Here is a 27,912-nt window from a genome sequence, read left to right as displayed (position 1 = left end):
CCTCTTGGGCTCATGTGACCGGGGTTCAGTTATAAATATCAGAGGGGCCTCAGACCAAGACAGAAGCCGGGCGCCAGAAGAAGAAGGCAAAGAGGCTCTGGGCGGGTGTTTTGTGATAAAGGCAGGATCCTAGGCCTGCTTAGAGAGAGGCGGGTGAAGGAAGCAGCCAGGAGGGCCCCACACTTCCAACAATATGGATTATAAGTCAAGCCTGATCCAGGATGGGAGCCCCATGGAGAACTTGGAGAAGCAGCTGATCTGTCCTATCTGCCTGGAGATGTTTACCAAGCCTGTGGTCATCCTGCCCTGCCAGCACAACCTCTGCCGGAAGTGTGCCAACGATATCTTCCAGGTCAGTGCGGGCAGCGGAGTCCTGGGGCCCCAACTTATTACTCACTTTTCCCATCAGGAAAGCCCTTCTCTCTCAGCCCTTCCAAACTGGGGCTGGTTCTTTCCCCTCAAAAGTGAACCCCTGCAGAGACCTCTGGCCCCGGCAGAGGAGGGGTAGGGAGGCAGCTCTGGCTGCCCATTCCTTCTCCATGACGCAGGTCTCCCCTCCCCACCCTGCCCTGCACCACCATGGCTGACTCTCCAATCAGGAGTCAAGTGCCTCAAGCGATAAGTGGGGGAGGCAAGAGGCAGAGAGGAGAGAGAAACCAGACCCCTGGGGCTGGGGCCAGCAACCTGGTGGCAGGGGGCCCAGAGCTCTGGGGTGGGGGTGGGGGAGACATGGGCAGCAGAGGCATCTCCTCTTTTGAGGCTGTTTCCTATAAACAGTACAGGAGGGGCTCCATCTCCCTAGGAAGGGGATGGGAGTGGATGTCCTGAGTGGGAGGCAGGACTCAAGGTTTCCCGGCAGAACTTTGCCAGATACTCATTATTTTATCTTGACAGTAGAGCCCCGGGAGCTGCCTCTAACCAAAACGCCCATCTCATGAATGGAGAAACTAAGGCTTAGAGACGGAAGGTTGTTTGCCCAAAGTCATTCAGAGAATAATCATCACTTGGGCCCAGGTCTGCTGGCTGCCCAGACTGCCGATGGCTAGTTGCTTCTCTGGTGCCCACTGGTACATGGGCTGGTTCTCACCTCGGAATGGGAGCTCCGGGTCATGTGGTGAGACCAGAGTGTTTGGAGCCAGCAGTGGGAAGGATGACAGGACATCAGAAAGGGAAGAGGCTGGGAAGGGAACCCAAGCTACCCTTGCCGCCCCCAGGCTGCCAATCCCTACTGGACCAACCGGGGTGGCTCCGTGTCCATGTCTGGAGGCCGCTTCCGCTGTCCCTCTTGCCGCCACGAGGTGGTCATGGATCGTCACGGGGTGTATGGGCTGCAGAGGAACCTGCTGGTGGAGAACATCATTGACATCTACAAGCAGGAGTGCTCCAGGTGAGCCCCCGGCTGCTGCATGTCCGTGCTCCGTCCCTGCTGCCCGCTTCTTCCTCCTCCATCTGCTCTGGAGTGTGTCCTCTCGCTGAGAAAGCGACACCGGCTGGGGCCCAGGCTCATCTCTGTCCTCCAAACCTGGCTCTCCCTGTCGCTCAGTGACTAGGGAGGGACATTGTCCTCCCCTCCCAGGAGACACTGGTGAGGTACAAGAGGGAGAGGGAGGCGCTGGGGCCAAAGAGAGAGCCCAGTGAGGACACAGTCAGTTTCTCTAGAAGGGTCATGACGGCTTGGTCCCATGTGCCGGGAGGGGGAGTGCAGGGCACAGGGATGCTGTGTTCTTTCTAGTGTTTCCCCACAAACCCATGCAGCGGGCTGGTTTTGCTCAGGCCCATTTCACAGATGAGGAAGCTGGGGTTGCCCAGCTGGGAGGTGGCCTTGCTGGGTGTGGGCCCGGTCCATCGGGCCGAATCTCCCTGGCTGTAAAGTGGCAGCCCGGTGGGGTTCAGGTGGAGGCTGTGCAGTGCTGGGCCTTGCACTGTACAGACACAGCTATCCAGAGAACCTTACAAATCAGGTCATCCTGACAAGACTTCTAGGCTGCTGAACTCACTGCCCTTAAGGACCAAAAGTGTCACCAAGCACCTGCCTGCGGGCATGGTCCTGCCCAGTGAAAGGTGACCAGCCAGCCAATCCTAGCGAGAAAAGCCCTGTGTTGCTAGTCTGTTTCTAATGTGTCAGAGGACCTCGGGCAAGTCTCTGCACCTTCATTTCCTCTGTCTACAGATGGAGACAGTAAGGTTTGTTATGGTGATTGTCAAATAGCGGTTTGATGGGGCACGCTAAAAATGCCAAATATTTATCGAGCACCTACTATGTGCAGGCTTTGGACTAAAGTAATTCCCATGCATCATCCCTATTTCATTCTCGCAGTCATCCCACAAAGCATGCGTGCCTTCTCTCAAGATGAGGAAATGAAGGCTCAGAGAGGGCCAGGGTTTGTCCGGGGCCACTCAGTTAGCAAGTGATAAAGCTGAGACTGACCCATGGTGAATATTCCTGATCGCTATTGCCTCTCAACTTGCTTGGGTTCAACACAATAAAAACACAAGCATATTATCCATCATTATTATAATGATAGCTTCAAGATTGTGCCAGAATACATCCCTCCCCCTCCGCATGTGGGCCTGTGAAGAGCACGCTGTGTTTGAGCCCTTCGAGTCCTTTCTGCATAGTCGGTGACAACAGTCACGCTTTATTTATTTATTTATTTTAAAGATTTTTATTTATTTATTTATTTATTTATTTATTTATTTATTTATTTATACAAGCACTGGGTACAGTCAGAAGCGCGGGAGGGCGAGAGAATTCACCAGAGCCAGAGTGGGGAGCAGAGCAGGCAGAAGGACCGAAGTACACTGCTGAGGGGAGCAGCGGGTGGCAGGAGAGGTCTGCGCGCCATGTGGGACCCTCCTCTGGTGGCCGGGGAGCAGCCGGGGATCAAACTGGCACTGCAGAGGCTGCGGGCAGCTTCGCAACCCAGCGCTCAACCACTGCGCCACCGGGGAGGCCCCAGTCATGCTTTATTGAGGGTCTGCTCAGTGCCAGGGGCTGTACTCATCAGACAACTCCGGTCATAATCCCAGTAGTTTCAGGAGGAAAGCAAGACGCAGAGAGGTGAAATCACGTGTCCAAGGTCACAAAATGAGAAAGTGGTAGAAGGATCGGAACCCAGACGCTAAAACCTGGCTTTTAGAGGATGGGCATCTGGGAGGGCAGTGGGCACAGCTGCCCACCCCTAAGGGTCTTACCTGACTTCTACCACACCAGAGTTCCCCTCCCAGGGCATAGAGACAACAGGCCAAAGGAGCCGCTGCCAGCATGGGGAGCCCTGGGCTAAAAGATGAAAGGTCTTTTTTTTTTTTAAATTTTATATATAATTCTTACATCACTTTTCATTTTTGCACAATGTATGAATTTTCATCTTGGTTATATTCCCCATACAATTCCCTCCCCCCTTATTTTGACCCTGATCCCTCCAGTCGCGAGATGCCCGCTGTGTTGGGGGTCTGGGAAGTCAGGGTTCGTGTGGACGTGGTGTTGGCGCTCAATGAGTGTGGATCTAGCTGGGCCGATAAGATCCTGACTGGAATCTCGGGTAGGAAGTGACCTCCTTTCGAAAGTCTGAAAGGAGCATAAATAACATGCCAGAGGCCCCAGGTGGAGCAAGACAAAGGGAGACACGGTGTAAGCCTGTGTGTCTGGGAAGCAAGAGAAGGAGACCTGGCCTGGGAAGGCGGCAGGACTTGTGCTGGGCGGCCCAGGCTCCCGCTGTGTGTGGGCCTTGGGCCACTTGCTCCGCTGCCTTTTCTGGGCCTCGGGCACCCTCGTACTGTGCTTACTGATTTATTTTTTCTACCTGTATTTAATTACCACCTCTTCCACACACTGTACACTGCAGATTCAGGGGTGAAGAGAATAGGCAAGCTTCCCTGCTTTGATGGAGGTTACAGTGTGGTGGATTAAATATAGAGTTGGTGAGGCCACGAGTGTAAATTGCTTCATGCAGAGCCTGACCTGCCGGAACCAGAGCTGAGGGGGCTATAATTAGAGCAAATGAACTCTGGTGGCCCTGGCCTGGACGAGCTGGACACCCTTGGGCGAGCCAGCTCACCTTTCTGAGCCCCAGTTTTCCCTTCTTGAAAATATCTCCAGGCCTGATTCTGGGCGACCTGTGGCCTTCCCCTTGTCCTCTGTGCTGGCAGAGCCTGAGGCAGTTCTCGCACTGCAGCAGAGTCCTAGGATGTGAGGGCAGAGCAGTGTCCTTGGCTGCCCCTCAGTTCCCCAGAGGCTGAAAAGGGAAGGGTTGGGGGCAGCCACCACAGGGAGCTCAGGTTACCGATCTGGAGCCCGTGTGTTTTTCCTGAGCTGGGAGAAAAGATGGGGGCTCAGGACCCCTACCCTGTGACCTATGACTCTTCTTCACTTCAGTCGGCCTCTGCAGAAAGGCAGCCACCCCATGTGCAAGGAACATGAAGACGAGAAAATCAACATCTACTGTCTCACGTGTGAAGTGCCCACGTGCTCCATGTGCAAGGTGTTTGGGGCCCACCAGGCCTGCGAGGTGGCCCCGCTGCAGAGCGTCTTCCAGGGACAGAAGGTACTGGCCCAAATTACTTCCATCCCTGCCGGGGCCTGCTGGGCACGCCTGATGATTCAAGATGAGGATTTGATCCCTGTAGACCTGCTGAGCCGGCCTTTCAGGAATAGTTCCTCTGGAGGGACTTCCCAGGCCACAGGCCGGGCCATAGCTCTTGCCTCCCCGGGAGGTGGCTGAGCTCATGGGTTATACTTAGCGCCACTTGAGAGCACCTGGGTGCGGTCACAAGGGAGAGGCCAGACCCCAGGGCCAGGCCACCAGGGCCCTCTCAGGCCATGACTTCTATATCCCAGTGTCTCCTGGGCCCCAGACACCTCTTCCTGTGCCTGTCACCTCTCCCAGTCTTCGATTCCCCTGCAGCAGGAGGCAGCTTGCAGCCCCCTTCCCTGTGCCTGGGGTCTGTGGGAGCCCCACCATCCTGTCCACGCAGTGAGCTGTGGCTCTGCTTTCTTCCCCACTTCCCACTCTTCTTTTGCTCTCTCTCTTTTAGAACTCTGCAACTCTTTCATTTCTTTGTCCCTTCTTTTCTAGAAACAAGCTCCTCCTCTGCCAGTCCCTTGCTGTGTGTTTTAAGCTGCTCACCTCCCCTCTCTGACCCCACATGTGAAATAAGGGATGAATGCAGTGTCTCTCTCCGATATAATCTGCTCTAGACCTGAGCTGAACCTCAGAAATAGGGGCCAGACTCCTACTGGAGGCTCTTTCTAGCAGAGAATAGAGCAGGGGAGGCATTTTGCTGTCACTGCCAAGAGAATAGGTCCTGAGATTATTTGTCTCTGCTTTCCTGACCCCCACACCCTCCTCCTTCTAGACGGAGCTAAGTAACTGTATCTCCATGCTGGTGGCGGGGAATGACCGTGTGCAGACCATCATCACTCAGCTAGAGGACTCCTGTAGAGCGACCCAGGTGAGGGGACAGAAGAGCTCGGCTAGGGGGTTCAAAGCCTCCTAGCACGACCTGGGGTGAAGGCACACCCATAGTTAGTAACAAACAGTTGGGGCCCGGAGGTGGTTGCTGGAGTGATCAAGCAGGGATGGCAGGGGAGCAACTGACCAATCCTCTCATCCACTCTTACAACAAATGCTGCACTAACACGGTTATGCATCAGGCCTGGCCCAGGATCCTGGGGCTGGGATGAGGAGCAAGACAGAGGAGCCTCTAACCTGAGGGAGCAGCCCATCAGTAATTCCCAGTATTTACTCAGCCCTGGCTGTTTTTAGATCATTGTTTCCCAGATCAAGGCTTCTCAAATTTTAAAGTGCAGAATAAATCACCCTTGATTCGTGTTAAAATTCACATGCTGATTCATTAGATCTGCAATGAAGCATGAGGTTTGGCATTTCCAATAAGTTTCCAGGGTTTGCCCCCGTTGCTTGATCCATGGACCACACTTTGAGTAGCAAGACTGTGGAAGCAGAAGGAAACTTTCCTGTCCCTGTAAAGGCATCCACGATTTTCCGTCTCCACTTGGGATGGGACTGGCGCTGAGATGAGGCAAGGATCGTCACATCGCTGGTGGATGAAGGTTGTGTGTTGCTACCCATGAGAGGCTCCCAATCGGACAGAGGATACTGGAGCCCTCAGTCTGATGAGATGCTGTCATTATACCCATTTTACAGGCCTCCTTAGCCCAAGATGTAGCATCCATGTTGAAGCTGTATTGAAGTGGGGGCACAGCTGTGGGAGAAGTTGTCTCTCCACCTAGGTTAGGACCAAATGAATCCAGTCTTGGTCCAAAAATGGAGAGAAGAGTGTGACTCGGGACACACAGAAAGCCCAGAATATATTATCCCATCTGACCATACAGTCTATTTTGAGGAAGGGGGTGGCTTTCTCCACGACACCAGCTTCCAAATATTGCTGTGTGCAAAGAAGCAATGAAGCCTTAGCAAGTGCTTTCTTCTCGGTCGGCCTTCTTCTGTAAAATGGGAGTACAGGAAGGTCTCTTCCAGCTTTAGCTCCTGTTCCTCGCTTGCCTGTCCCAGGAGGAAGTGCTAGGGGTAAGGAGTAGGGCCTCACAGGATGTGACTCCAAGGTTTCTGTCCCCAGGAAAATAGTCACCAAGTGAAGGAAGAGCTGAGCCAGAAGTTTGATGTCCTGTATGCCATCCTGGATGAGAAGAAGAGTGAGTTGCTGCAGCAGATCACACGGGAGCAGGAGGAGAAGCTCAGCTACATAGAGGCCCTCATCCAGCAGTACCGGGAGCAGCTGGAGAAGTCCACCAAGCTGGTGGAGACAGCCATCCAGTCCCTGGACGAGCCTGGAGGGGCCATCTTCCTCCTGGTGAGCAGGACAAGGCTGGCGTGGGCAGGTTCACTTCAAGGCAACAGCACTGCTTAAGGCTCAAGTCATGCTCCTCCACTGACCACTCATGTGCCCTTGGGCAAAACATGTAAACCTTTCTGAGCCTCAGTTTCCTCATCTGTAAAATGGGCATGTAATAATCCCTACTTCTCCCTAGGGATGATTGTTTGAGTACCTATTATAGGCCAGTCAGGAGGTGGAGACAGAAATGACTGAGGCACAGCCCTGCCTAGGAGGCTTGTTGTGGGAAGAAGTGGACAGAAAAAGATAAGCTGTGAAGCAGTTCAGTTCAAGAGATAAATTCCCTAAGCTTGTAGTGTGACCCAGGTTTTGGGTTTGGCATTGAGTATAAACAGGTGATATGGATGTGATTTTCCTCTTGGAGATTTCAGGGCTTAAGAATGTTTGCACTGACATTCCTAGCATCCAAGATTCCTGCCAGGACAATGGGAGGGCCCTAGTGTGATGATCAGACCTGCGCACAGTTACACCCATGGACAGAGGGCAAGGACCCACGTTCTGTTCCACTCAGGGCAGGAGCAGGTGGCATCTGGGCCAGGGAATCCAAGTGCCCATGTGGAACACCCAGTCACTGATTTTGCTGTTCAAGGGGACACCACTATCTACCATGATAACCTCGTGCTCTCTCTCTCCCCCTACAGAGTGCCAAGCAGCTCATCAAAAGGTCAGTGTCTCCCCAGGGCCATGATGCATGTCCTAGCTCCCACCAAAGCCTCTGACTTCTGTCCAGTGGGTCTCCCCCTTTGCATTAGGTCTGCTGGGAGGTTCTCACCCCAGGCTGTCTTCATCTCCTCTATTCCCTGCTTTCTTGGAGCACCCATTCTGCTTGGGATTGGAGGGGAAATACTCTTTAGACCCTCTGGGGTAGCCTCTATGTGCAAGGCCTGGGTGTGGCACAAGTGTGTACACTAGTATTGTTGTAGAGCAACCCCGATACAAAACGGGGTGCCTGACTGTGGGTCCTCACCCGCGCGCTTAAAAGGACTTATCAATGCTCTACTGCAGGCACCCGCGAAAGGTTCATAAAAGGTTTATTTACAAGGGAAGGGGAAATGAGGAAATGGACAGCTCAGGGAGAAGAGTGGGAGACAAAGTTTTAAATGAGTCCTACCCGATCCGCCGATCAGGAATCCCAAAATGGTGCTCTGAGAGCTGGCCGCGAGCCAGGAGCCGTGAAGCCAGGAGGTGGGCGACGGAGCGAGAGACCCCAAGGCCCACGTGTTTGGTTTTTATATCCAACCTGGCTGCCCAACTCCACCCTCAGGTCCCAGCCACCCTCCCTTTGGTGGTGATGGGATTTGTCTTTCCCAATGTCTTGATGGCTTTAGTCTGGAGTGGGGATGGGGTCCACAAAGCCTGTATGGGATTAGCTCAGGACATCATTTCCTCCTAACAGTATGACTTGGAGCTGATACCCCCTCCCTGCACTGAGCCCAGAGATGTTCCAGTGATATGTCTTTCTCTCTCTCTCTCTCTCTCTCTCTCTCTCATTTTTTCTCCCTGTCTTCCCCACAGCATTGTGGAAGCTTCCAAGGGTTGCCAGCTGGGGAAGACAGAGCAGGGCTTTGAAAACATGGACTACTTTACTTTGAACTTAGAGCACATAGCGGACACCCTGAGGGCCATTGACTTTGGGGCAGGTAAAGGAGGTGGTGTTGCCGTTGTCTGTTTCCCAACTTGACCCCTGGAAATCAGCACCCTTCCCACTAAGTCTCATGTGCAGGCAAACATGCAGTAAAGTTCCCCAGATGCCACAGCCAACTTCTGGATGAACAAGAGCCTAGCACAGTGCCTAGGACACAATCACTGCTCCATAAACAGTGTATGGCTCTCCTAAGGGGAGACAGCTTTGGGCAATAGGAGGAGTGAGGCCCCTGAAGTCAGTTCAAATCCCAGATCTGCCCCTTATTTTCTGTGTGACTGTTGGCAAGACTTTCCACCATTCTGAGCTTTATTTTCTATCTTTAAAAGTTAAAAGTGGGCCCACTAAAAATGGCCACCTCGTGCATGGTGCTGTTGCCACACACAAGATGTTGATGCAGACGAGTTTGTGGGCACTAGATGTATACTAGTTATTATCTAAAGCTAGTCTAGACTTTATTGGTGAGACCGAGGCATCTTAACTTATCTGTATCACATCCTCATTTCTGTTTTTTTTTTTTAAAGATTTATTTATTTATGCATACAAGAGCTGGGGTACAGGCCAGAGATGCGGGGGGTGAGAGGATCCACCAGAGACAGAGTGGGGAACAGAACAGACAGACTGACTGAAATACACTGCTGAAGGGAGCAGCGGGCGAGACAGGAGAGGTCTGCCTCGCCATGTGGGTTGCTCCTTGGCTGGCCGGGGATCGAACTCTTGCTGCAGAGGCCGTGGATTGCTTCACAGTGCGGTGCTTAACCCCTTGCATCACCAGGGAGGCCCTCAATTCTGTTTTTACTTGCATAAAATTCCAGTAATAATTGGAACAATGTAGCCATAACAATAATAAAAGAGAAGTAAGAGAAAATGAGGAAACCAGGTGAAGAGCAAAGATGTTAATAATTTGCTCAAGGACACAGAGCTGCAAGGTAGTCCTTAGTGACAGAGAAAAAGAGGGCAGACCCCTTGGTCTGCCTTGGTCTTTAGGATGATGTTCCAGGGATGTGAGTGGGGAGGGAGGGAGAGCAGAGAGGGAGCCAGTGCATGCAGGACCAGGGAGGAACTGTAAATGGGCCGGCTTGAGAAAGAGAAGAGTTCTTAGCACCCCTGTGTCAGCTCTCCTGCAAGCTTTCAGAATCTGGTGTTAAGTCTATTCTCTTGAGCCCCATATAAAGCCCATTTGTGGGAGGGAACAAAAAGCACCCCAAAGCTGAGATGGGTGTGGACTTGAGGGTGTGTCTGTAGCTGTAGATCTGCTCCACTGTTACTCTCGCGAAGCTAAGCTATCCAAGAGGGGGTCCTGCTGTATGAACCTGCACTGCTTCCTGTCATCTCCCTGAGCCTCTCTTTCCTTCTAAGTAAAATTGGGGCGAGTACCATGGCAGACCTTTTCTATGGCCCAGGCACTAAGCCCTGGACATACATTTTGTCAACATACGAGGTGGGTTCTGTTATCTCGGTGGTGTTATAGTTGAGGGATAAAGCCAAGGCAGCACGGAGCTAAATAAATAGCCCTTGGGATTAGGGGCAGTTGCAAGTACAGCATTTGGCATGTAAACCCTCAGAAAAGGTGTTATGAGTAGTAATTGTGATAACAATTAAAGTTATGAGTAGTAGTTGTGACAGTGATTAGAAACAACAACTCCCTATTTTAGGCACAGATCGCAGCCACACAGAATTTTGGTTATCACTTTGGCGGCATTAACTCTTTTAGCCTTTTCCCAACACTTGACAAATGCTCTGAGTCTGGGTGACCCCAAAGAATTGAAGTGGTTTAGGAGAGGGGGCGAGGAAGGGGGATATTGCCTGGGAAGAGCCTGAGGGGGATATCCCTGGATGGGAAAGTGGGGTCTCCTGTCTGTGTGGGACTCAGCTTCAGAGAGCTAAAGAGCAGATGGCCCCAGAGGAAATCCCCCCGCCCCCACCCGCCCCCTAAGCTACGGAGTGAGGAGAGCTGCTCAGAGAGAGCCAGGCAGGTGAGCAGGTTTCAAAGGCTGAGCCAATGCCTTCCGGACAGGACTCTGATCCCCGAGGGCCAGGGGTGCACGCCCCTTTCTCCTCAGGTGATGTTTATCTGTCCAGGCTGGAGATGTGCGCCAGCACAGAGTGTGCTCCTTCAAAGTCCCTCTGGTCACAGGTGGGTCAGGTGATAGAGCTGCTTCCTGTGCCACCAGAACAAAGGAAGGGCTGCCTGAACCTCTCTCCTTGGTGGAGTGCGGGAGGGGACCCAGGGGACCGAGGAGGCTGCAGCTTGGCCAGCAAACCTGTCACCTCCTAGGTCAGGATGATCTCCCAGTGGCCCTTTGACCCCAGCTGGAGGGTGGGGGTGGGGGGAAGTGCGGTCTGGGCCTGGTTTCCCTCCCAGCCACCTCCTCTAAAGGAAGGGCCCATCATAACACAATTGCTCTTTGTCACATGCAGATGAGGAAGAGGAGGAGTTCATTGAAGAAGAGGTTCAGGAAGAGGAAGAGTCCACAGAGGGGAAGGAAGAAGGTAAGATGTTCTCCTACCTCATCCCTTCATTCCTTCAGTGACGTGAGAGCCCTACTGTGTGCACAACAGGGTGCTAGACACTGCGGGTGCTCAGCCCCAAAGTGTGGTTTAAACCTACTAAGGGTAAAGTCCTCTTCCCTTTACTCTTAGGGAAAAAATCCCAAACTATTCATAAGAGGCTCCTGGGTTATATCTGAAAGACCCCCTAACTAGGAACAGTATGGCAGAGGTAAAAGGGAGGCCCTCAGGTGTCAGGCTTGACCACGCTGAGGTGTTTTACTTGGCCAGGACAGTGTTCAAATTTTTTAAATTAGTAGTTAACAATTTAAAAATGGAAAGTTTTTAAAGTTTTTTTTTAAAAGGAGATTTTAACTAAGAATCTTGATTCCCACTTGCTTGGGAAAATTTGGAAAGCTCTAACAAGGCTGGGCTTGCTGCACTTCTCCCTGTTTCCAGGCAGTGGCTGGCCCCTTTGCCAGTTTACCCAGCCCGCCACCGTCAGCCTGCCCACTGCAACTCATGGGTGTCATCCGCTGGCCCCTGTGTGGGCCTCTGAGTCTGCCAGCCAGGCCGGGCATGGTTATGAGCCTGGGTTCTGAAGGCAGCTTTACCATGGTCTAAGGGGGTGGTTGTGGGTTGTTCACGACTTCTCTGACTCTTGGGGTGCTCATCTGGATGGGGGCATAATAGTACTGACCTCAAAAGCTGATCATGGAGAGCCCATTCATTATTTAACACACATATCCAGCAGGTGCTATGAGCATCTATTTGAATTAGCATGTTTGCTAATCCTGGTATTTTTCAAGCCGTAATTGTTGGAACTACTTCTGGTTTAGTTGAAAAATACAGAGAAGTCCTTGGAGTTTGGGATTGGATGCATAATCTGTAGTATCCGGGCAATTACGTCCCATTTTGGTTTAAGAAGGAAGAGACTGGGCAGGAAGCTGATAATTTTGCAGCTTAGTAAACCTTGGATCCCGCTGGGCCTCTGACTCACCTTGTGTTTCTTTGTCTTTTACTTTCAGGGCACCAGTAAGAAGCTGGCTGAGGGAGAGAACCCTCTAGATGCAGAGAGACAAGGTGGGAGGGATGGGCCCAGCTGCCTCCATGCAGGCCCAGGGTGGGAGGGGTCGGGGCCCCTGGAGGGGCATGGGGAGGTGTGTCTTTTCTCTGCTCAGAGAATAGAGACTAGGAGTAGGCCCCCACCGCTGTGTTCAGCAGCCACCGAACCAGAATTGGACACGTGCTTGAAATAACCACACAGGACACTTTTCTACGTTGGTGCAAAATGAAATATTTTGTACATTCTTAAAATGTGATTTTTGTATATACTTGTATATGTATGCCAATTTGGTGCTTTTTGTAAAGGAAATTTTTTGTATGATAAAGCCTGGTCATTGCGTGAGTGGCGACTGTTAGAAAGAAGGGAAGGAAACCAGGACGAGACAGCTGCCCTCCCTCTCCACGGGGAGAGGGTCCGGTATTGCCCAGGGGCCTAGGAAGGGACAATCTGTATTTCAACAGCTATCCCTGCCACAGGGGGTGGTAGCTGAGTTTGTGTTGTATGATGTTTTAATAAATGCGCAGTGCTCTATTCCTATTATTCCCTAGGAACTGGGGTGTCATTCAACCTTTTTTTCCCCCTAAAGAGAATTCAGTGTGATAGGAAGTTTTCAGTAGGAGGCAGAAGGTCAGGGCAAACCTTGCAATCTGTCCTGCCCAACAGCACATCCCATTGAGTGCTCCTGGCATCCTGGCCCTCGGATGCTCCCAAGAAGACAGTTTATTGCTTGGCCCTCTGGTTCTCCAGAAAACAGAGCCTGAGGCTGTGCTTGAGTGCTTTATCAGAGGGAAGGAAGGCCCAGAGAAGGAAGATGGAAGCAAAGCACTGGAGGAAAACAGATACAAAGAGTCACATGACTGGGCTGATCACAGGCGCCCTCAGCCTGCAAAATGTCTCGAGCAGATCTTAAGGAACACAGTGCTGCTCAGGGTGGTTTATCTGAGGGAAGAAGGGAGTCTGCTGGCCCCGTTCCTGTCTCCTGGCTCCATCTCCTGTTTCTCAGACTGATGTTTGCGTCCCAGAACAATCGTTCCCTGGCACTGTCAGTTTCTCTTGGCTCCTTGGGGAGCAAAATGCCACACCATCCTGTGTGGTGCTTCTGGTGACTGCTGGGGTGGTGGGGAGCAGAGGCTCCAGGGTGCAGTTGGGATGGGCGTGGATGCTGGAGCTGCTGCTGCCCCCACTGCAGTGGGCATGGTGGGGCTCTGCTGGAGTCTGGACTTGTGCTGGGGAAAGTGAAGGCAGCCACCAGTGCCGGGGTGGCGGTGAGAGGAGAAAGCAATGAGCACAGCCCAGTAGTATCCGAGAATCCATGAGCAGGGGCCTGGGGCTGGGGCAGGGATGAAGCTCAGCAAATCTGAGGCAGTGCGTTAATTGGACCTGAGACACCACAGATTTATCAATATGAAGATAATCTGTCCCTCCTCTTCCACTTTCAGAACACAGGAACAAGTTAAAGGGGCAAAGCAGGCTTCCATAAAGAGAGCTATTTAACTTTAGACAATGACAAGTGCGTCAAGTTCATGGTGTTTGGAATACTGCCTTCTGGGGGGTGTGAGTATGTTAAACATTTAACCCAGCATCCCCCAGCTTATTCATTCACTTGACATCTCCAGGGCTAGTGTTTTGGGAGCTCCCTTTATGAAGGTGCTTTTAAACTGTCACACCTCTGCCCATTCTCACTTGTGGAGCTTTTCCTAGGCTAACTCAGCTCCTCACACTGAATTTCAGGGAATCAGATCTTGCTCTGTTTATGGCAGAATTCCGTTACAGAATCAGGCAGCACTCAGAGAGGAGGGGGGAAAGTCTTTATTTACACCGGTGGCTCAGGGGAGATCTTTCTCCACAGTCTGAGCCCAGAGCAGTTCAGTAACAGAGTATGTGTTGCCTCAGCAGGGGTACATTTGCACTTTAAAGCAAGCAGGGAATAAAGAAACAGGAGACTCCTGAGTGGTTACCTGGGGTGCATATAAGTCAGGTGTGTGGCCTTGAGAAAGTTTATTTTCAGTTACTCCCTGGAACTTTCTGTCCACATTGAGGCTTTGTCTCAACATTAGCTAATTAACAGGTCAGCCTCACGTTTTCCACTTCACTCTCGTTGCTAGTCTTTTCAAGTTTTGAAACTTTTAAAAAAGTGTGTAACATAGCACACACATATGTGCACAAAAGTAGTTGTAGAGTTTGATAAATTATTGGTTTTTTAAAAAAGATTTATTTATTCATGCATACACGAGCTGGGGATAGGCCAGAGGTGTGGGGTGGGGGAGGGTGAGAGGATTCACCAGAGACAGAGTGGCGAGCAGAACAGGCGGATCTACTGAAATTCACTGCTGAGGGGAACAGCAGGGGAGACAGAAGAGGTCTGCTGCGCCATGTGGGTCACCTCCCTGGCCGGAGATCGAACTCATGCTGCAGTGGCTGTGGATTGCTTCATAGTGCTGACGCTTAACCGCTTGCGCCACCAGGGAGGCCCTGATAAATTATTGTAAAACAAAATTCTGTGTCATGGCCATACAGGTAAGAAAAGGAATCTTGCCAGATCCCAGAAGTCCTCCCTACTCCCCCCAGCTCCTTTGGCTTAGAGGTCACCACTATTTTGTCTTTTGTGTATGTGCGCATAGAGAGAGAAGAGAAAAAAGTTTTTTTTTAATAAGAGTGTTTCAATAAAATTCCTAAAATCACACATGTCCTCATGGGCACATGCCCAGCCAAACAGGGTTGCCCCACAGTGGGACTGAGGCCTGAAAGCTTGCCACAATTCTCAGGTACCTTCTCACAGGGAATCATCATAGGAAAGTGTTCTGAAGCAGCTCTCAGAAGCTTGGTACCAAAGGAGCAAATAAAGGACAAATCCAGGTAACAGCTGCCATGGTCAGCCTCCTCACAAAGGTCTCTCACCCACATGTCTCTTCCAAGCATCTCTACATGTCTCTCTTCCACGGGTCTCCTACCCAGCAGTACCAGGCTCCAAGCCAGGCAGAAGGGGCAACAGCTCTCTCTTCTTCTGTCTTCTCGACAATCCCACACTTGCTTTTCTCTTTTATTTTATTTCCTAAAGTACCCTCCTCAGAAGACTGAAGGCATTTGAGGCCAGGAAGAGAGAGACTTCCATCACCTGCAGTCAGTGTGACAATTTGTCCCTGTGCTGTCTCCAGATTGCTTTAGGTTACTGATTACACAGGAAATAGGCACATCACTCGGCTATCTTGTCAGTTATCAGAGGGAGGAGGGAGAGCAATCAAGGCTGGCTCTGTAGTCAAAGTTTAAATTCCAAGGCGATTATCTGTTGATTGCAAGTAAGAGGATTCTACTTTGCCACACAAAGGGTTCTGGCAGTTCTGCAAACTTGCAGAATACTTCTGGGTGGGATAATGGTTCTTCTTTTTTTTTTTTTAAAGATTCATCTATTTTTATTTATACAAGAACGGGGTATAGGCTAGACACACAGGAGGGCAAGAGGATTCACCAGAGACAGAGCGGAGAACAGAACAGGCAGACTGACGAAAATACAATGCTGAGGGGAGCAGCGGGGAGACGGGAAAGGTCTGCCATGCCATGTGGGACCCTCGCTGGCCAGCAAGGACCAAATCGGTGCTGCAGAGGCTGCGTGCAGATAGCTTCATAGCGCTGTGCTCAACCACGTGCGCCACCAGGGGAGGCCCCAGATAAGGGTTCTTGACCAAGCTTCCTTTAAGATTGTGCTAAAGAGGAAACTGGTTTCAAAGGGGTTATTCCAATGAATCTATTTTTAAAAAAGATTTATTTATTTATGCATACAAGTGCTGGGGTACAGGCCAGAGACGTGGGGGGTGGGGAAAGAGGATTCACCAGAGACTGAGTGAGGAACAGAACAGAAGGATCTACTGAAATACACTGCTCAGGGAAGCAGTGGGAGAGGCAGGAAAGGTCTGCTATGCCATGAGGGTTGCTCCCTGGCCGGCCCAGGGTCGAACTCTGCTGCAGTGGCTGCAGATAGCTTCATAGGCTGTGTCCTAACCACTTGTGCCAACAGGGAGGTCCCTCAATCAATCTTGAATACAGTTTATTTCCCCTTAGACCTTTGATTTTGAAAAAGTTCAATTTTTGTTTGGAGCAACTAGTACAACATACCTTCTGTACCCATCACTCAATTTCAACAGTCATTGTCTACACTTGCTTCTTTTCTACCATGATCCACTCCCATCTTTGGGATTTTTTTTTTAAAGATTTATTTATTTATTTATACAAGCACTGGGTACAGTCAGAAGCACGGGAGGGTGAGAGAATTCACCAGAGCCAGAGCGGGGAGCAGAGCAGGCAGACTGAGGAAGTGCACTGCTGAGGGGAGCAGCGGGAGAGGCAGGAGAGGTCTGAGCGCCATGTGGGACCCTCGCTGGCAGCCGGAGATCGAACTGGTGCTGCAGAGGCTGCGGGCAGCTTCACAACCCAGTGCTCCACCACTGCGCCACTGGGGATGCCCATCTTTGGGATGTTTTTAAGGATAGTTACTGATATGTCATCATTTTATCCTTCAATACTTTAGGCAAAATTACTTTAAAAACATCACCATCACTATACCATCAAATATGAACAGTAATTCCATAATGATATCAGACACAGGTTTTCAAAAATATAGATTCCCAGAATCTTTTCCTGACCTACAGAATCAGATTTTGGTTGTGGAATGTAGGAATCTATATATTTAAAGTAAGATTCCTGGGCCTCCTGGTAGAGAAAGTGGTTAAGTGTCAGAACTATGAAGCTATCCGCAGCCACTGCAGCATGTGTTCGATCCCCAGCCAGGGAGGTGACCCACAAGGCACAGCAGACCTCTCATGTCTTGCCCGCTGCTCCCCTCAGCAGTGTATTTCAGTAGATCTGCCTGTTCTGTTTCCCACTGTTTCTGGTGAATCCTCTCACCCCTGCACCTCTGGCCTGTACCCCAGCTCTTGTATGCATAAATAAATAAATCTTAAAAAAAAAGATTCCTCAAGTCACATTGAGGTCTGAGAACTGTTAGCTCATTCACAGAGGACCTCTTAAGTATCTCGGAAGGAGTCAAGTATAATCATACAAGCGGGCCTGCCAGTTTCCAGGGTATCAAAACCTTGATATACTGAGTTAGTAGAACTCTTGAAAATCAATTAGAATACATTATGGGAAAGTATAAATTTATTTTTTTTAAAGATTTATTTATTTATGCATACAAGAGCTGGGGTATAGGCCAGAGGGGGGGGGGGGGGGTGAGAGGATTCACCAGAGACAGAGTGGGGAGCAGAGCAGGCAGATTGACTAAGGTACACTGCTGAGGGGAGCAGCAGGCGAGTCAGGAGAGGTCTGCTACGCCATGTGGGTTGCTCCCTGGCCAGGGATCGAACTCCTGCTGCAGAGGCTGCGGACTGCTTCATAGATTGCGTCTTAACCTCTTGCACCACCAGGGAGGCCCGGAGAAGTATAAATTTAAAGGCAATCTTTATGAAACTTTATACAAGTTTTTCCAAATTAATATATCTGGGTCTAATTTCTAAGTATGCATTTATAAGAATTTACAATGTGCCTTGCATTTAAGGGAACAGGAGGGATATAAAAGATACTTAAAAAAAAACCTACATGTTTTGCTCTCAAATAAATGATAAGATTTATTCATGTGAGCACAGGGCATTGGAAACATCACAACTGAGGTGGCCCAGCAAGAAACTCCTGTGAACTGCACTACTTCACTTATTCTCATCTAAGTGGCCAGTCTTAGATTTGGCTACTTCTTTGTTTCAATCCAATTCACAGGTATCAAGGGTCCAGCAGATGCTCAGCGCTGAACTAAAATGTAATAGAGGGGGAGGCAGATGGGGTGTGGGCACAGGTGATTTGGTGGAGGGTGAGTAGGACATGGACACATATGGAAAAATAAAAATGCAACCCCAAAAGTCATGGTCCCCACAACGAAGGGCGCTGGGGATGACAGGGTGACTGGCCGGGAAGGTCGCCAGCCCAAAGTTCTTTCTATATAGTGAGCACCTATCAGAGGCCAGCATTGGGGGGTCACGGGCCCTTGATCCTCAAGAACCGCCAGGGAAATAAGCAGCTTCAAATAGCCGCTTCTCCCAGCGAAAAGCCCCGCGCGGCACCTTCCTGTGGGGCTCCAGGGAGTCGCTGCCGGGCAGGGAAGAAGCTCTGTCCAGATGTCGCCCGCTGGCGGAGCACGACTCGGCCCCAAGCAGGGGTGGAGACAAGGCCGGTCCCTCCAGATTCTAATCAGAGGGCGCAGGCAGGGAGGAAGTGGCTGCCTCGGGGGGATGCATCGGTCCGTCGGAACCGGTCTCAGGGAGGGCTTCTGCCGCAGGGGAGGCGCCCCCCGCCGCCGGAGCCCGCGGCGCCGACCTCAGGAATCTGCAGCCCCAAGGTGGAAGCCGACCGGCCCTCGGCAGCCTCCAGCCAGAGGGGACGTCTCCGCCCGAGCCCCGGGAGCTTAATCCTGCGCTGCGGGCACCAGGCGTGCCCCGTCCTGACTCAGTGGCAGCAAGCACGGACAGCCCCGGGCGCAGGCGGCTGGGTTTTCCCACCGCAGGCTGCGTCGGGAACTCCCGCCCCGGGGGCGCAGGGGTCCGCGCTCGGGGGACCGCGCCCGGGCGCCCTTTGCAGCCGGCTCCCCGCCCCCCCCCCTTTGCAGCGGGCTTTTGCACACGACGCGCGGCGGGCCGCTTCACACGGGGTGGGGGGTGGGGGTGGATAAAGCGGGAGGCCGCGGGGCGCAGCGGCGAGCGCCGACTGGCAGGTGCGCCCGGCGCGCGGAGCCGGGGCTGGAGGGGCAGCGAGCCGGCCCCGCCGCTGCCGAGCGCCGTCCGGGCGGGAGCAGGTGCGCGGCGGCGCGGGCGGCGCGGGCGGAGCGGGCAGCGCGGGCGGCAGGTGAGCGGGCGGCAGGTGAGCGGGCGCCCGCAGCCTCCAGGGCGCACGGGGCAGCGCGGGGGCGCGCGGCTCGCGGGATCCAGCGCATGGACACCACGGAGAAGCAGCATCTGCTGGACGCCCGGGCAGGCGCCGGGTAAGGCGGGAGTCCGGGGTAGGGCGGGAATGTGAGCGGCGGCAGACGCGCCTCCTCTAGCGTCCTCTGGCAGAGGCTCGTCTTGGCGGCGCTTTGAACCGGGACCACGCAGGAGGGTGGCGCGAGGCGAGGGAACCGGGAGATGGGCGTGTGGGCACGGGGACCGTCCCTGCCTCGCGGCTAAGCGCGGAATCTGACTCCTGCCCGCTGGTGGGGAGCCGGGTGCCTGGAGCCACGTGCCCCGCCCCGCACCTTGCCCCAGGCAGGGGCGCCCTGGGAGGCCCTGCGTCCCCAAGTGTGCGAGCCGGGTCGGCTCGGTTGCTTCTCCGCGCTCCGCTGAACCGGCCTCGCCCCTTGGCTGTTCCTCAAGGTCTTTGCCTCCTCCAGGCCCCAAGACTCCTGGATTGGTCATTTCCCCACCCTCTGAACCCTGGCTTCTGGTCACTCCTTCGCTGGCGTGCGGGGTGGACACATGGGGACGCCGAGGTGCCGCAGAGATAGGGCTGGCGTCAGCAAGCTCTACCCCAGCTCAGAGTCTCCCCTCCTCTCTGGCCAGGTCTTACACGGAATCCCTCTGGCAGGAGGGGGCTGGCCGGATCCCTCTCCCTGCGCCTGGCCTGAACTTGCAGGCCATTGAGCTGGCCGCCCAGAGCAACCATTACTGCCATGCTCAGAAGGGTCCTGGCAGTGCCTGTGACCCCAGGAAGAAGTGGGCCCGGCGCCAGCTCTGTGTGGCCTCTGCCATCTGCCTGGTGTTCATGATTGGGGAAGTGGTTGGTAAGGACCTTTGTGCTATTTAAATGAAATTGGCTCCTGCAGAACCTCTATGATCCCAGTAATAGTAATACCAGCTGCCCCATTGATTGAACACTCACTCTAAGTCCTCCCTTTCCCTAAGCTTTGCTCTCCTTGGTTTCGGTTACCCCAGGTCAGAAAATATTATGGAAAATAAGATATTTTGGGAGAGGGAGGGATAGAGACCACATTCATAGAACCTTTATTACCATGTATTATTGTAATTGTTCTATTTTATTAATTATCATTAATTTCTTACTTTGCCTAATTTATAAACAGAAAAAACCTACATGTTTTGCTCTCAAATAGCATGGGTATGCATCTATAGGAAAAAACCCCACTATATAGGATTTCTCACTATTGTGGTTTCAGGCATCTCCTGGGGTGGGTGGTTGGAACAAATCCCCAGTGTGTAAGGGGGGGCTGCTGTGCATATTTCCTCATGTGATCCTCACAATAGCCTTATGCTGTCATATGGGTGCTGTTATTTTCCTTATTTTTTTCAGCTGATGAAACTGAGGCAGGTTGAAGTTAAGTAATTTGCTCATGATCATGCCTAACTAGTAGGTTAGGGAAGGCCTGAATGCCTAGACAAAAAGCGTTTGCCTACTATGCTTTTCAGGCCTCATTTGAACTTGATCCTCACATTCATCCTCCAAGTAGATGTTGTGTGTCACATTTTACCTCTAGTAGAAGTTGAGGCTCTTAGCTCACGGTTATGCTGCTAAGGGTGAAGAGGTCCAGTGTCTTTCTCCAGAGCTCATGGTTTCCATGCTACACACAGAGTCTGCAAGTCGGCCCCTTGGGGAGCTGATCAGGCTCCATCCTCCCTGTCCTGCCCCCGCAGGTGGGTACCTAGCACATAGCTTGGCTGTCATGACCGATGCAGCCCACCTGCTCACTGACTTTGCCAGCATGCTCATCAGCCTCTTCTCCCTCTGGATGTCCTCTCGGCCAGCCACCAAGACCATGAACTTCGGCTGGCAGCGAGCTGGTGAGAGCCCTCGTTAGGCTGGAGTGGGGCTGAGAGATTATTTAAAAGCACTGTTCTCTGGTAGCTGCAATGGGTGGATCTGTGAGTGAGGCCCAGAGGGATCTTAGGTGGGGGAGTAAGATGCCAACTTGGGCTTCTGTTCCTTGGGAGTTCCCAGTCTGGTGGGGGAAGCAGTGGTCCCCTGTCCTCCAGGAGCTCCCTGTCTGCAGGGAAGGAGGGTTCGGCTGCCTAAGAAACGAAGTGGCCAGACTTCACGAACAAGTGACCGTGACATAAACGGCACATAACTATAGGTCAGCTAAGCCTTTGAGGGTTTATACACTATAATCCTCTTCAGTTCATCTCTGGGCTGTGCTGTCATTTTCTTCTTGGTGGAAGATGGTCCCTCTTTCCTAGAAGACTCGGATGGCCACCTGAACACTAGGCTTAAATTTTAATAGGTTATTTTCTTTACATGTAACACAAAAGTGTTGAGCCAGATGGCTTCTTAAATGCCTTCTAGCCTTGGCACTCTCTGAGATATGCAGTGGGTGGATAAGGTGCAGCAATGCAGTCATACCTTTAGCAGAGGCCAGTGGGACCCAGGCCCTGACCTTGGTAGCAGGTGGAGGGGAGACTGGAGGGAAGGGTATCTCCTCAGCCTCAGGGCCCCCACGCTAAGGCTGGTGTTGGGGGTTGGTTCTTTCATAGAGATCCTGGGAGCACTGCTGTCTGTTCTGTCCATCTGGGTCGTGACCGGCGTGCTGGTGTACCTGGCAGTGGAGCGGCTGATTTCTGGAGACTATGAGATTGAGGGGGGCACCATGCTGATCACATCAGGCTGCGCTGTGGCTGTGAACATCATGTGAGTGTGGCCTGGGCTCCCCAGGGTCCTTGCTCCTCCCACTTGTCACTGGTGTGCCTGGTGCCTGCTCTCGGTAGGAGGCCAACAGCACTCGGGTGCAGACACCGGAACTCCTTTCCCTACAGGTCTGAGCTCAGGCACCTGGAACACCTGGTTCTTGTCTTAGGCCCAAGACAAGGCCAGCGGGATGTGTAACTCTGGGATGGCACCGCTTCCCCCCCCAATACATGTCAGGGAATGACCTGGAGGCTCCAGGTCCGATGGGGAGGGGCCGATGTCCTTAGCAGCGGAATCCAAGTCCTGTTGGGGGTTGGTTCTTTCTTAGAGATCCTGGGAGCCCTGCTGTCTGTTCTATCCACCTGGGTCATGACCCGGGTACTGGGGTACCTGGCCGAAACCTGTGTAGAGCATGGGTGTGTTGCTTGGGGTCTCTCTCTCTTGGTTCAATGGCCTTGCCTACTTCCCTCTTAAGGCCTCAGTTTTCCCATTGGTGACATGACCTCCATAATGCCTTCTTGTTCTGGCTCTGGTGCTGGGGCATCTTTGTGCCCAGATTCAGTCTGGCATTAGAACTGAGTATTTTCTCCTCTGGCACTTTGAACGAAGCCCCAGGGGTCAGGTTTCTTACATGGCCAAAGAGATCACATGGAATCTGGGGTTTGGAATTTTTACCCCACAGGGGAGCGCCCTATAGGTGGCTTTTACCTGATTGATGGGAAGCCTCTTCCTGCTACCTCAATGATCCCTGGCTTTGTCTCCACTTCTTAGAATGGGGTTGGCTCTTCATCAGTCTGGCCACGGGCACAGCCACGATGCCACCCAGCAGCAGAACCCCAGTGTCCGAGCTGCCTTTATCCACGTGATCGGAGACTTTCTGCAGAGCTTAGGCGTCCTGGTGGCAGCCTATATTTTATACTTCAAGGTCAGAACCTGGGACAGAGAGAAGGTGGTGATGCGGGGAGCAGGAGAGTGTAAAGTATCTGGGGTTCCTCTCTACTCAGGACTTTTTCTAGATTCTAGGTCCCTTCCAGCTCTGGGCAAAAGAGTGGGGAGAAGGAAGGAACATTTATTTCTCTAACACCTACCAGTGTCATCACATCTGATCTTCACAGCAACTATGAAGGCGGGGGTGGGGGGTGAGTTTCCTGAAGTTCAGAAAGATTCTGTGATTCTCAGTGTCCCCTAGCTGGTAAGTCGTGGTGCCAGATTCACACTCAGCACTGTGCGCTGCCAGAGCCTGGCCTACTTGTCACGTGGCAGCAAAGTGGTGTGGTGGAAGGAGCTGGGTGCCCAAGGCTGGCTCCACCCTGCTAGCCATGCCATGTGCAGTGAATCACTGGCTCTCACTGAGCCTTAGTTTCCCCATCCATGAAATGGGACACTGGACCAGATGGTGTTAAGATTCCTTTCAGTTCTGTCCATGTCACAGCGCCTTGGGCGAGGGCAGCTAGAAAAAGATTGTTCCTTGTCCTGAACCATGGTCTGTCCTGCCTAGCTTTCTGGACACAGAATGAAAGGTAGGGAGCTGGGAGGCAGTGCCAGGGTAAGGCTCATACCCCACCCTGAAAAGAGTGCCTTCTCCCCTACTGGTGCTGGGTTGGAATGGGGAAGGGAAGCTGGAGTGTTGGGTGGTGAACCCCAGCTCTGCCTTCACCTTTCCCTGCAGCCAGAGTATAAGTATGTAGACCCCATCTGCACCTTCCTCTTCTCCATCCTGGTCCTGGGGACAACCTTGACCATCCTGAGAGATGTGCTCCGGGTGCTGATGGAAGGTAACCTGGGCTATGGTTTCCCCTTTTTGCTCTTGGGGCGCTCCAGCTCTAATCCAAGTTGGGGTGTATGTGTAGGGGGGGGTGAGGATTCTAGCACATTGGCAGGGAGCCATGGTCTGGTGGCTGGCACAGGCTGAAGACCCTCCTGGGGCCCCAGGCCAACCTTGGCATCAAGCTGGGATTCAGATGTGGCCATTCCTGGAAATGCCCCACACTCCTTCCCTCACCCAGGCCCCTCTGGGCCGGAATATGTCCTCTCTGGCTAGTCTGGCGGCTCTGGTTGGGTTCTGTAGTGCCTGGCCTGTAGCTCTTCCCCATATACCTCCTCAGTCTCCAGTTACCCTCTTCCCTCAGGCAGGGAGGGGTAAGGATGGTGCTTCCCATTGCACATTTGCAGATGAAAGTTCAAGAGACCGTGGGGTGGGACAAAGTGCCAAGTCCACTCTGAGGCCCCTCCCTTGGAGGTCACGGGGGGCTCCAGAGCAGCCAGCGCCCTCAGTAGTCAAATGGTCTCACTAATCACACTTGTTCACTGGCTCTTGCACTCCAGGGTCTTGGGTAATGGAGCTGGGGTGCTCAGGGTCAGTCTGGAGTTAGGGGCTGGTTTAAGGTCAGTAGAAGTGTCCAGTTGCAGATGGGAAACTAACAAATAGGATCATTTTAGACCTGTTACATGTGAAGAGGGTAGTATGATGGCGCACTTTGGGGGGAGGGGCGCATCCCATCTGCTGGCCAAGGAGGTCTTCTCTGAGCAGATGGGCAGCAGCAGCCAGCCTGGGGGGAGGGGCAGTTTCCTTCAGCCTCTGTCCCTGCTGTCCTCAGGGACTCCCAAGGGTGTGGACTTCACGGCTGTGCGGGATCTGCTGCTGTCGGTGGAGGGGGTGGAAGCCTTACACAGCCTGCATATCTGGGCCCTGACTGTGGCCCAGCCCGTGCTGTCCGTCCACATTGCCATCGGTGAGTGGTTGGGACGCTTAGGGCGGGTGAGGGGGAGGGCAGCAGGAGGGCCGGCCATCCCCCACGTCCAGGGGCATGCTTGCAGGGTCCATGCATTGAACCTGGCCCCATGTCCTGTGCACATCATTGCACTTGATCACCACAATCCCATCTCCAGATGCAGAAACTGAGGTGGGGGGTGGGGTGAGGTGATGGTCACTTGCCCAGACTTTTTCTGCTAAGTGGCAGAGGAAAGCAGATTTCAGCGTAAAGCCTGGGCTTCCACTCTTTTAGGATTGAGCCAGGGATGGGAGTGGAGGATGGCCTGGTGCAGGAGTGGGATCTGGGGCTTCCTGACGTTCATGGTGCCCCATCCTGTTCTACTGGGGGTGGTTAAGAGACTTGGGCTCTGCATTGTTCGAAAGACCCAAGAGTGAACAATCGGTTCTCTCTGGCCTCCTGGTGTGTCCTCCTGGCCCCCAGCTCAGAATGCAGATGCCCAGGCAGTGCTGAAGGCAGCCAGCGCCCGCCTGCAGGGGACATTCCACTTCCACACCATGACCATCCAGATCGAGGACTACTCGGAGGACATGAAGGACTGTCAGGCGTGCCAAGGTCCCTCCGACTGACTGCCCAGCCAGGTGCCAACTGGGGCATGGGCAGGACCTGCAGAGAGCAGCACTGAGTGTCCCCCAGGCTGTCAGGACACTGTGCTATAAGCCAGGTCCTCTCCTGACCTCTGCCCCATGTCCAGTGTGGAGGAGCCTTGCCCCACTCAAAGAACAGGGTTCCCTCCCAGCCTCCCCCATCTGACTACAGCCAGCCCGAGGACAAGGACTCAGCAGGCATAAAACTAGTGTGGCCCTGCTCCTCCAGCTCCCGGCGGCTCTCTAGAGGCTGGGTTTGGGCCTCCACAGCTCATGCTGTCCTCCCACCAGCCTTGGGTAGGGGGCACAGTGTGGGGTGAGGACACCTGCTCTCCTGCTGTGTCCTTTGATTTTCAGCATGTCTGGCTCTGCCTCATGAATCTGTAAAGAAGTCAGGGAACAGAGCCTCCTCCCTCAGCCACTAACAGTATGATTTAAGGAGACCATGAGCTTGGGGAGGGGTTGTGAGAACCCTGCATTCTTCTATGGGAAACCAGGGGGCACCCAAAGCTTCACCTGTGCCATAGTCACTTCAGCTATAAACCAAATGTTCCTGGAGGGAGGAGGCTTCCAAGTACTTGAGGAAGGAGCTGGTTTCCTCTATTCCCATTACTCTCCCCAGGGAGCTGTCTCCACACAGATGTCCTTCAGCCTGGCTGGTGCCCTAGCAGCCTCCAAGCCCCCCAGGCTACTTCTTGGGCCCTGGTGGTGTCCTGCAGGTCACAGGGCCAGCTGCATTGCTGGGACGGCCGCACCTGCGCAGGACTTGGGGGCAGAGGACAAAGAGGGGTCATACAATTGGGGCAGGAGACACTGGCTTTCTGAAATAAGAGTGGCTGTTTATAAGATGAGGGGGAGCCCTTCTCCAGCCGCTTAGAGGGGCAACTTGCCCAGTCATCCGGTGGCCTGGTCTAGTGATCTGTCTCTGCCATGACAAGGGAGTGACCAAGGCCAGTTGCTCCTGTGCTGATTCTCATCTGAGATGGACATGCTGACACCCACCTACAGGGCTGTCTGAGGACTGGAGCAGAGCTGCGCAGCAGCCAGTGCTCACTGAAGAGGGCTTATTTTTATCATCACCGTCCTGAAAAGATGCGGCCTGAGGCTGCCTTGCTAGGTGGGTTCCTCGCCTTCCAGGGGCAGCAGCGAGTGTGTGCTGCCTGCCTGGAGGGTCAGTCATTCTCTGTCCCTTCTGAGTCTCTCTGTCCATCTGTGAAATGACCTTTTTGTGCCTTTTCAGCATTGTCACCTGGGGTGCCTGTGATCTAGGTCAGTGGGTTCTTCAGCCCCTTAAAATCTCTGGGAAGTCATTTGTGTTGAAAATGTGTGTGTGTGTGTGTGTGTGTGTGTATGTGAGAGAGAGAGAGAGAGAGAGACTGCGAATGGCATGCTTGACTCCACCCCATTCTCTGGGGTATCAACCCGCTGCTCTTGGCAGGCCCCAGAAGCTGGATCCTCAGTTCTGCTGTATGCCCAATATTATACTCCGGTCAAGGAACAGTCATTGTGCTCCTCATATTTACAGATGAGAACGGCAAGGCCCAGAAAGGTTGGGTCACTTTCCTGAAGTCACACAGCCAATGCGAAGCAGGTCTGGGGTTTCTGCCTCACTCTCCTAGGTCTCCCCCTGCTCTGGCTGCATGCTGGTACAGTGAGAGCCCTTGCTCCTCCACACAGGCAAGGCCTTGCCAAAGCAGTTCAGTGCCACAGCTGGGACTGGGGAGGGGAAAGGTGTCTCTTTCCCTTGGCAGGGCCTGGTGCAGGGCGCCCTACCCCCTGGGAAGGTTGCCTGGACTGCAGCTGTGTGCTTCCTCACCCACCCTCAGCTGTTTTTGATTCTGGGCCGTACAGTCTTTCCTCCTTAACTCCCTTTCCCCCTTCACCTCAAGAACTGAGCTGCCTCATGTCTCCCTCTCTGTACCCCTGGGCGTGACTGTCCCCTGGGAGGACCTGAGTCATCCTGGGACCAGAGGGCAGGCTGTGGGATGGGGGTGGGAAGCATTGGAGGGGCCTTGGCAGACCGCATGTTCCTGCCAGTGAGAGAGTCCTGGGAGTTTCCAAAGCTTCCTGGGAGTTTCGAAGCCGGAAAACAGTCAATACCCTGGACCCACCACCCCCACCTCTCCAGAATTGTCCTTGCTCCCAGACGAACCCCAATCCTCCTCCCCCCATGCAGCTGCTGTAGAGGTATTTATAGCCTGAGCCTGAGGGGGCAAGGGCACTGCGCTTTATTTCGGAAGTGATAATTCCAGGTCCAGGTGGATGAACCCAGGAGAACCCAGGTCCCCTCCTCCACAACACGCCCGGCTCCGGGGAGCTCCTGGCCGCCCCTGCTCCCACCAACCTACTTAGAAGTGCCCCCTTCAGTCCTAAGCGTGTGGGCCAAGGGGAGGGGCTTATTTTCTATACCTCCTCCCCAGCTTTCAGGCCGCTGGCTGCACACCGCCACCCTTCCAAGTCTCCTTGGCCGCAGTCTGCGTTGACAACGCCAACCCCTCTCCGGGCGCGGCGCGGCGCCGGCCTCTAGCGGTCCAGGCCGGCAATGCAGAGGCGCGGCCGGGCCCGGGCCGGGCGGGGGCCGACCGCTTGGCTCCCTTTTCTTTTCTCCTCTCCCCGCGCTGTCGGGAACCAAACCCTAAAACTGGGGCTTCCTGGGGCCTCTTTGCTCCATCGTCGGGGCCCTAGGACTGCGCCTGGCAACCCGGGTGTCTGCGGGCAGCTGCTTTCCCGGGCAGCTAGGGACCCCGGGGAGGGAGGGAGGCGGAGTCCTGCCTGCTACCGTCGGTGTCTGGCCCGCCACGCTCGCGTCCCCGTCTCTGCTCGTCGAACACCGGCGGC

At 53.4% G+C, this 27,912-nt stretch overlaps 2 protein-coding genes across 3 annotated transcripts; both read left to right on the top strand.

The window, feature by feature from the left end:
• The first annotated feature begins 15 nt into the window (after positions 1-15).
• TRIM63 (tripartite motif containing 63) lies at positions 16-12,611 on the top strand. 2 transcript variants are annotated; one of them, XM_037500116.1, is made up of 9 exons: positions 16-352; positions 1,215-1,387; positions 4,376-4,544; positions 5,356-5,451; positions 6,595-6,828; positions 7,512-7,534; positions 8,386-8,510; positions 10,934-11,005; positions 12,031-12,611. In XM_037500116.1, the coding sequence occupies exons 1-9, from the start codon at positions 194-196 to the stop codon at positions 12,039-12,041; spliced, it is 1,062 nt and encodes a 353-aa protein (XP_037356013.1). In that variant the 5' UTR covers positions 16-193; the 3' UTR covers positions 12,042-12,611. The 2 variants fall into 2 exon arrangements, with proteins under 2 accessions (XP_037356013.1, XP_054547354.1); XM_054691379.1 differs by lacking the exons at positions 8,386-8,510; positions 12,031-12,611 and having other exon boundaries at positions 10,934-10,971.
• Positions 12,612-19,036: 6,425 nt separating this feature from the next.
• On the top strand, positions 19,037-26,576 carry SLC30A2 (solute carrier family 30 member 2). Its single transcript, XM_037498782.2, has 8 exons — positions 19,037-19,086; positions 19,643-19,863; positions 20,729-20,875; positions 21,566-21,719; positions 22,488-22,641; positions 23,386-23,491; positions 24,314-24,448; positions 24,911-26,576. The coding sequence occupies exons 1-8, from the start codon at positions 19,037-19,039 to the stop codon at positions 25,054-25,056; spliced, it is 1,113 nt and encodes a 370-aa protein (XP_037354679.1). The 3' UTR covers positions 25,057-26,576.
• The last annotated feature ends 1,336 nt before the right edge of the window (positions 26,577-27,912 follow it).

This window comes from Talpa occidentalis, unplaced genomic scaffold (genome assembly GCF_014898055.3).
Source record: "Talpa occidentalis isolate TD23 unplaced genomic scaffold, MPIMG_talOcc4v2.1 talOcc4.9, whole genome shotgun sequence".
Classification (NCBI taxonomy): Eukaryota; Metazoa; Chordata; class Mammalia; order Eulipotyphla; family Talpidae; genus Talpa; species Talpa occidentalis.
The sequence above is the reverse complement of the archived record's forward strand: the minus strand, read 5'-3'. Positions and strand labels throughout refer to the sequence as shown.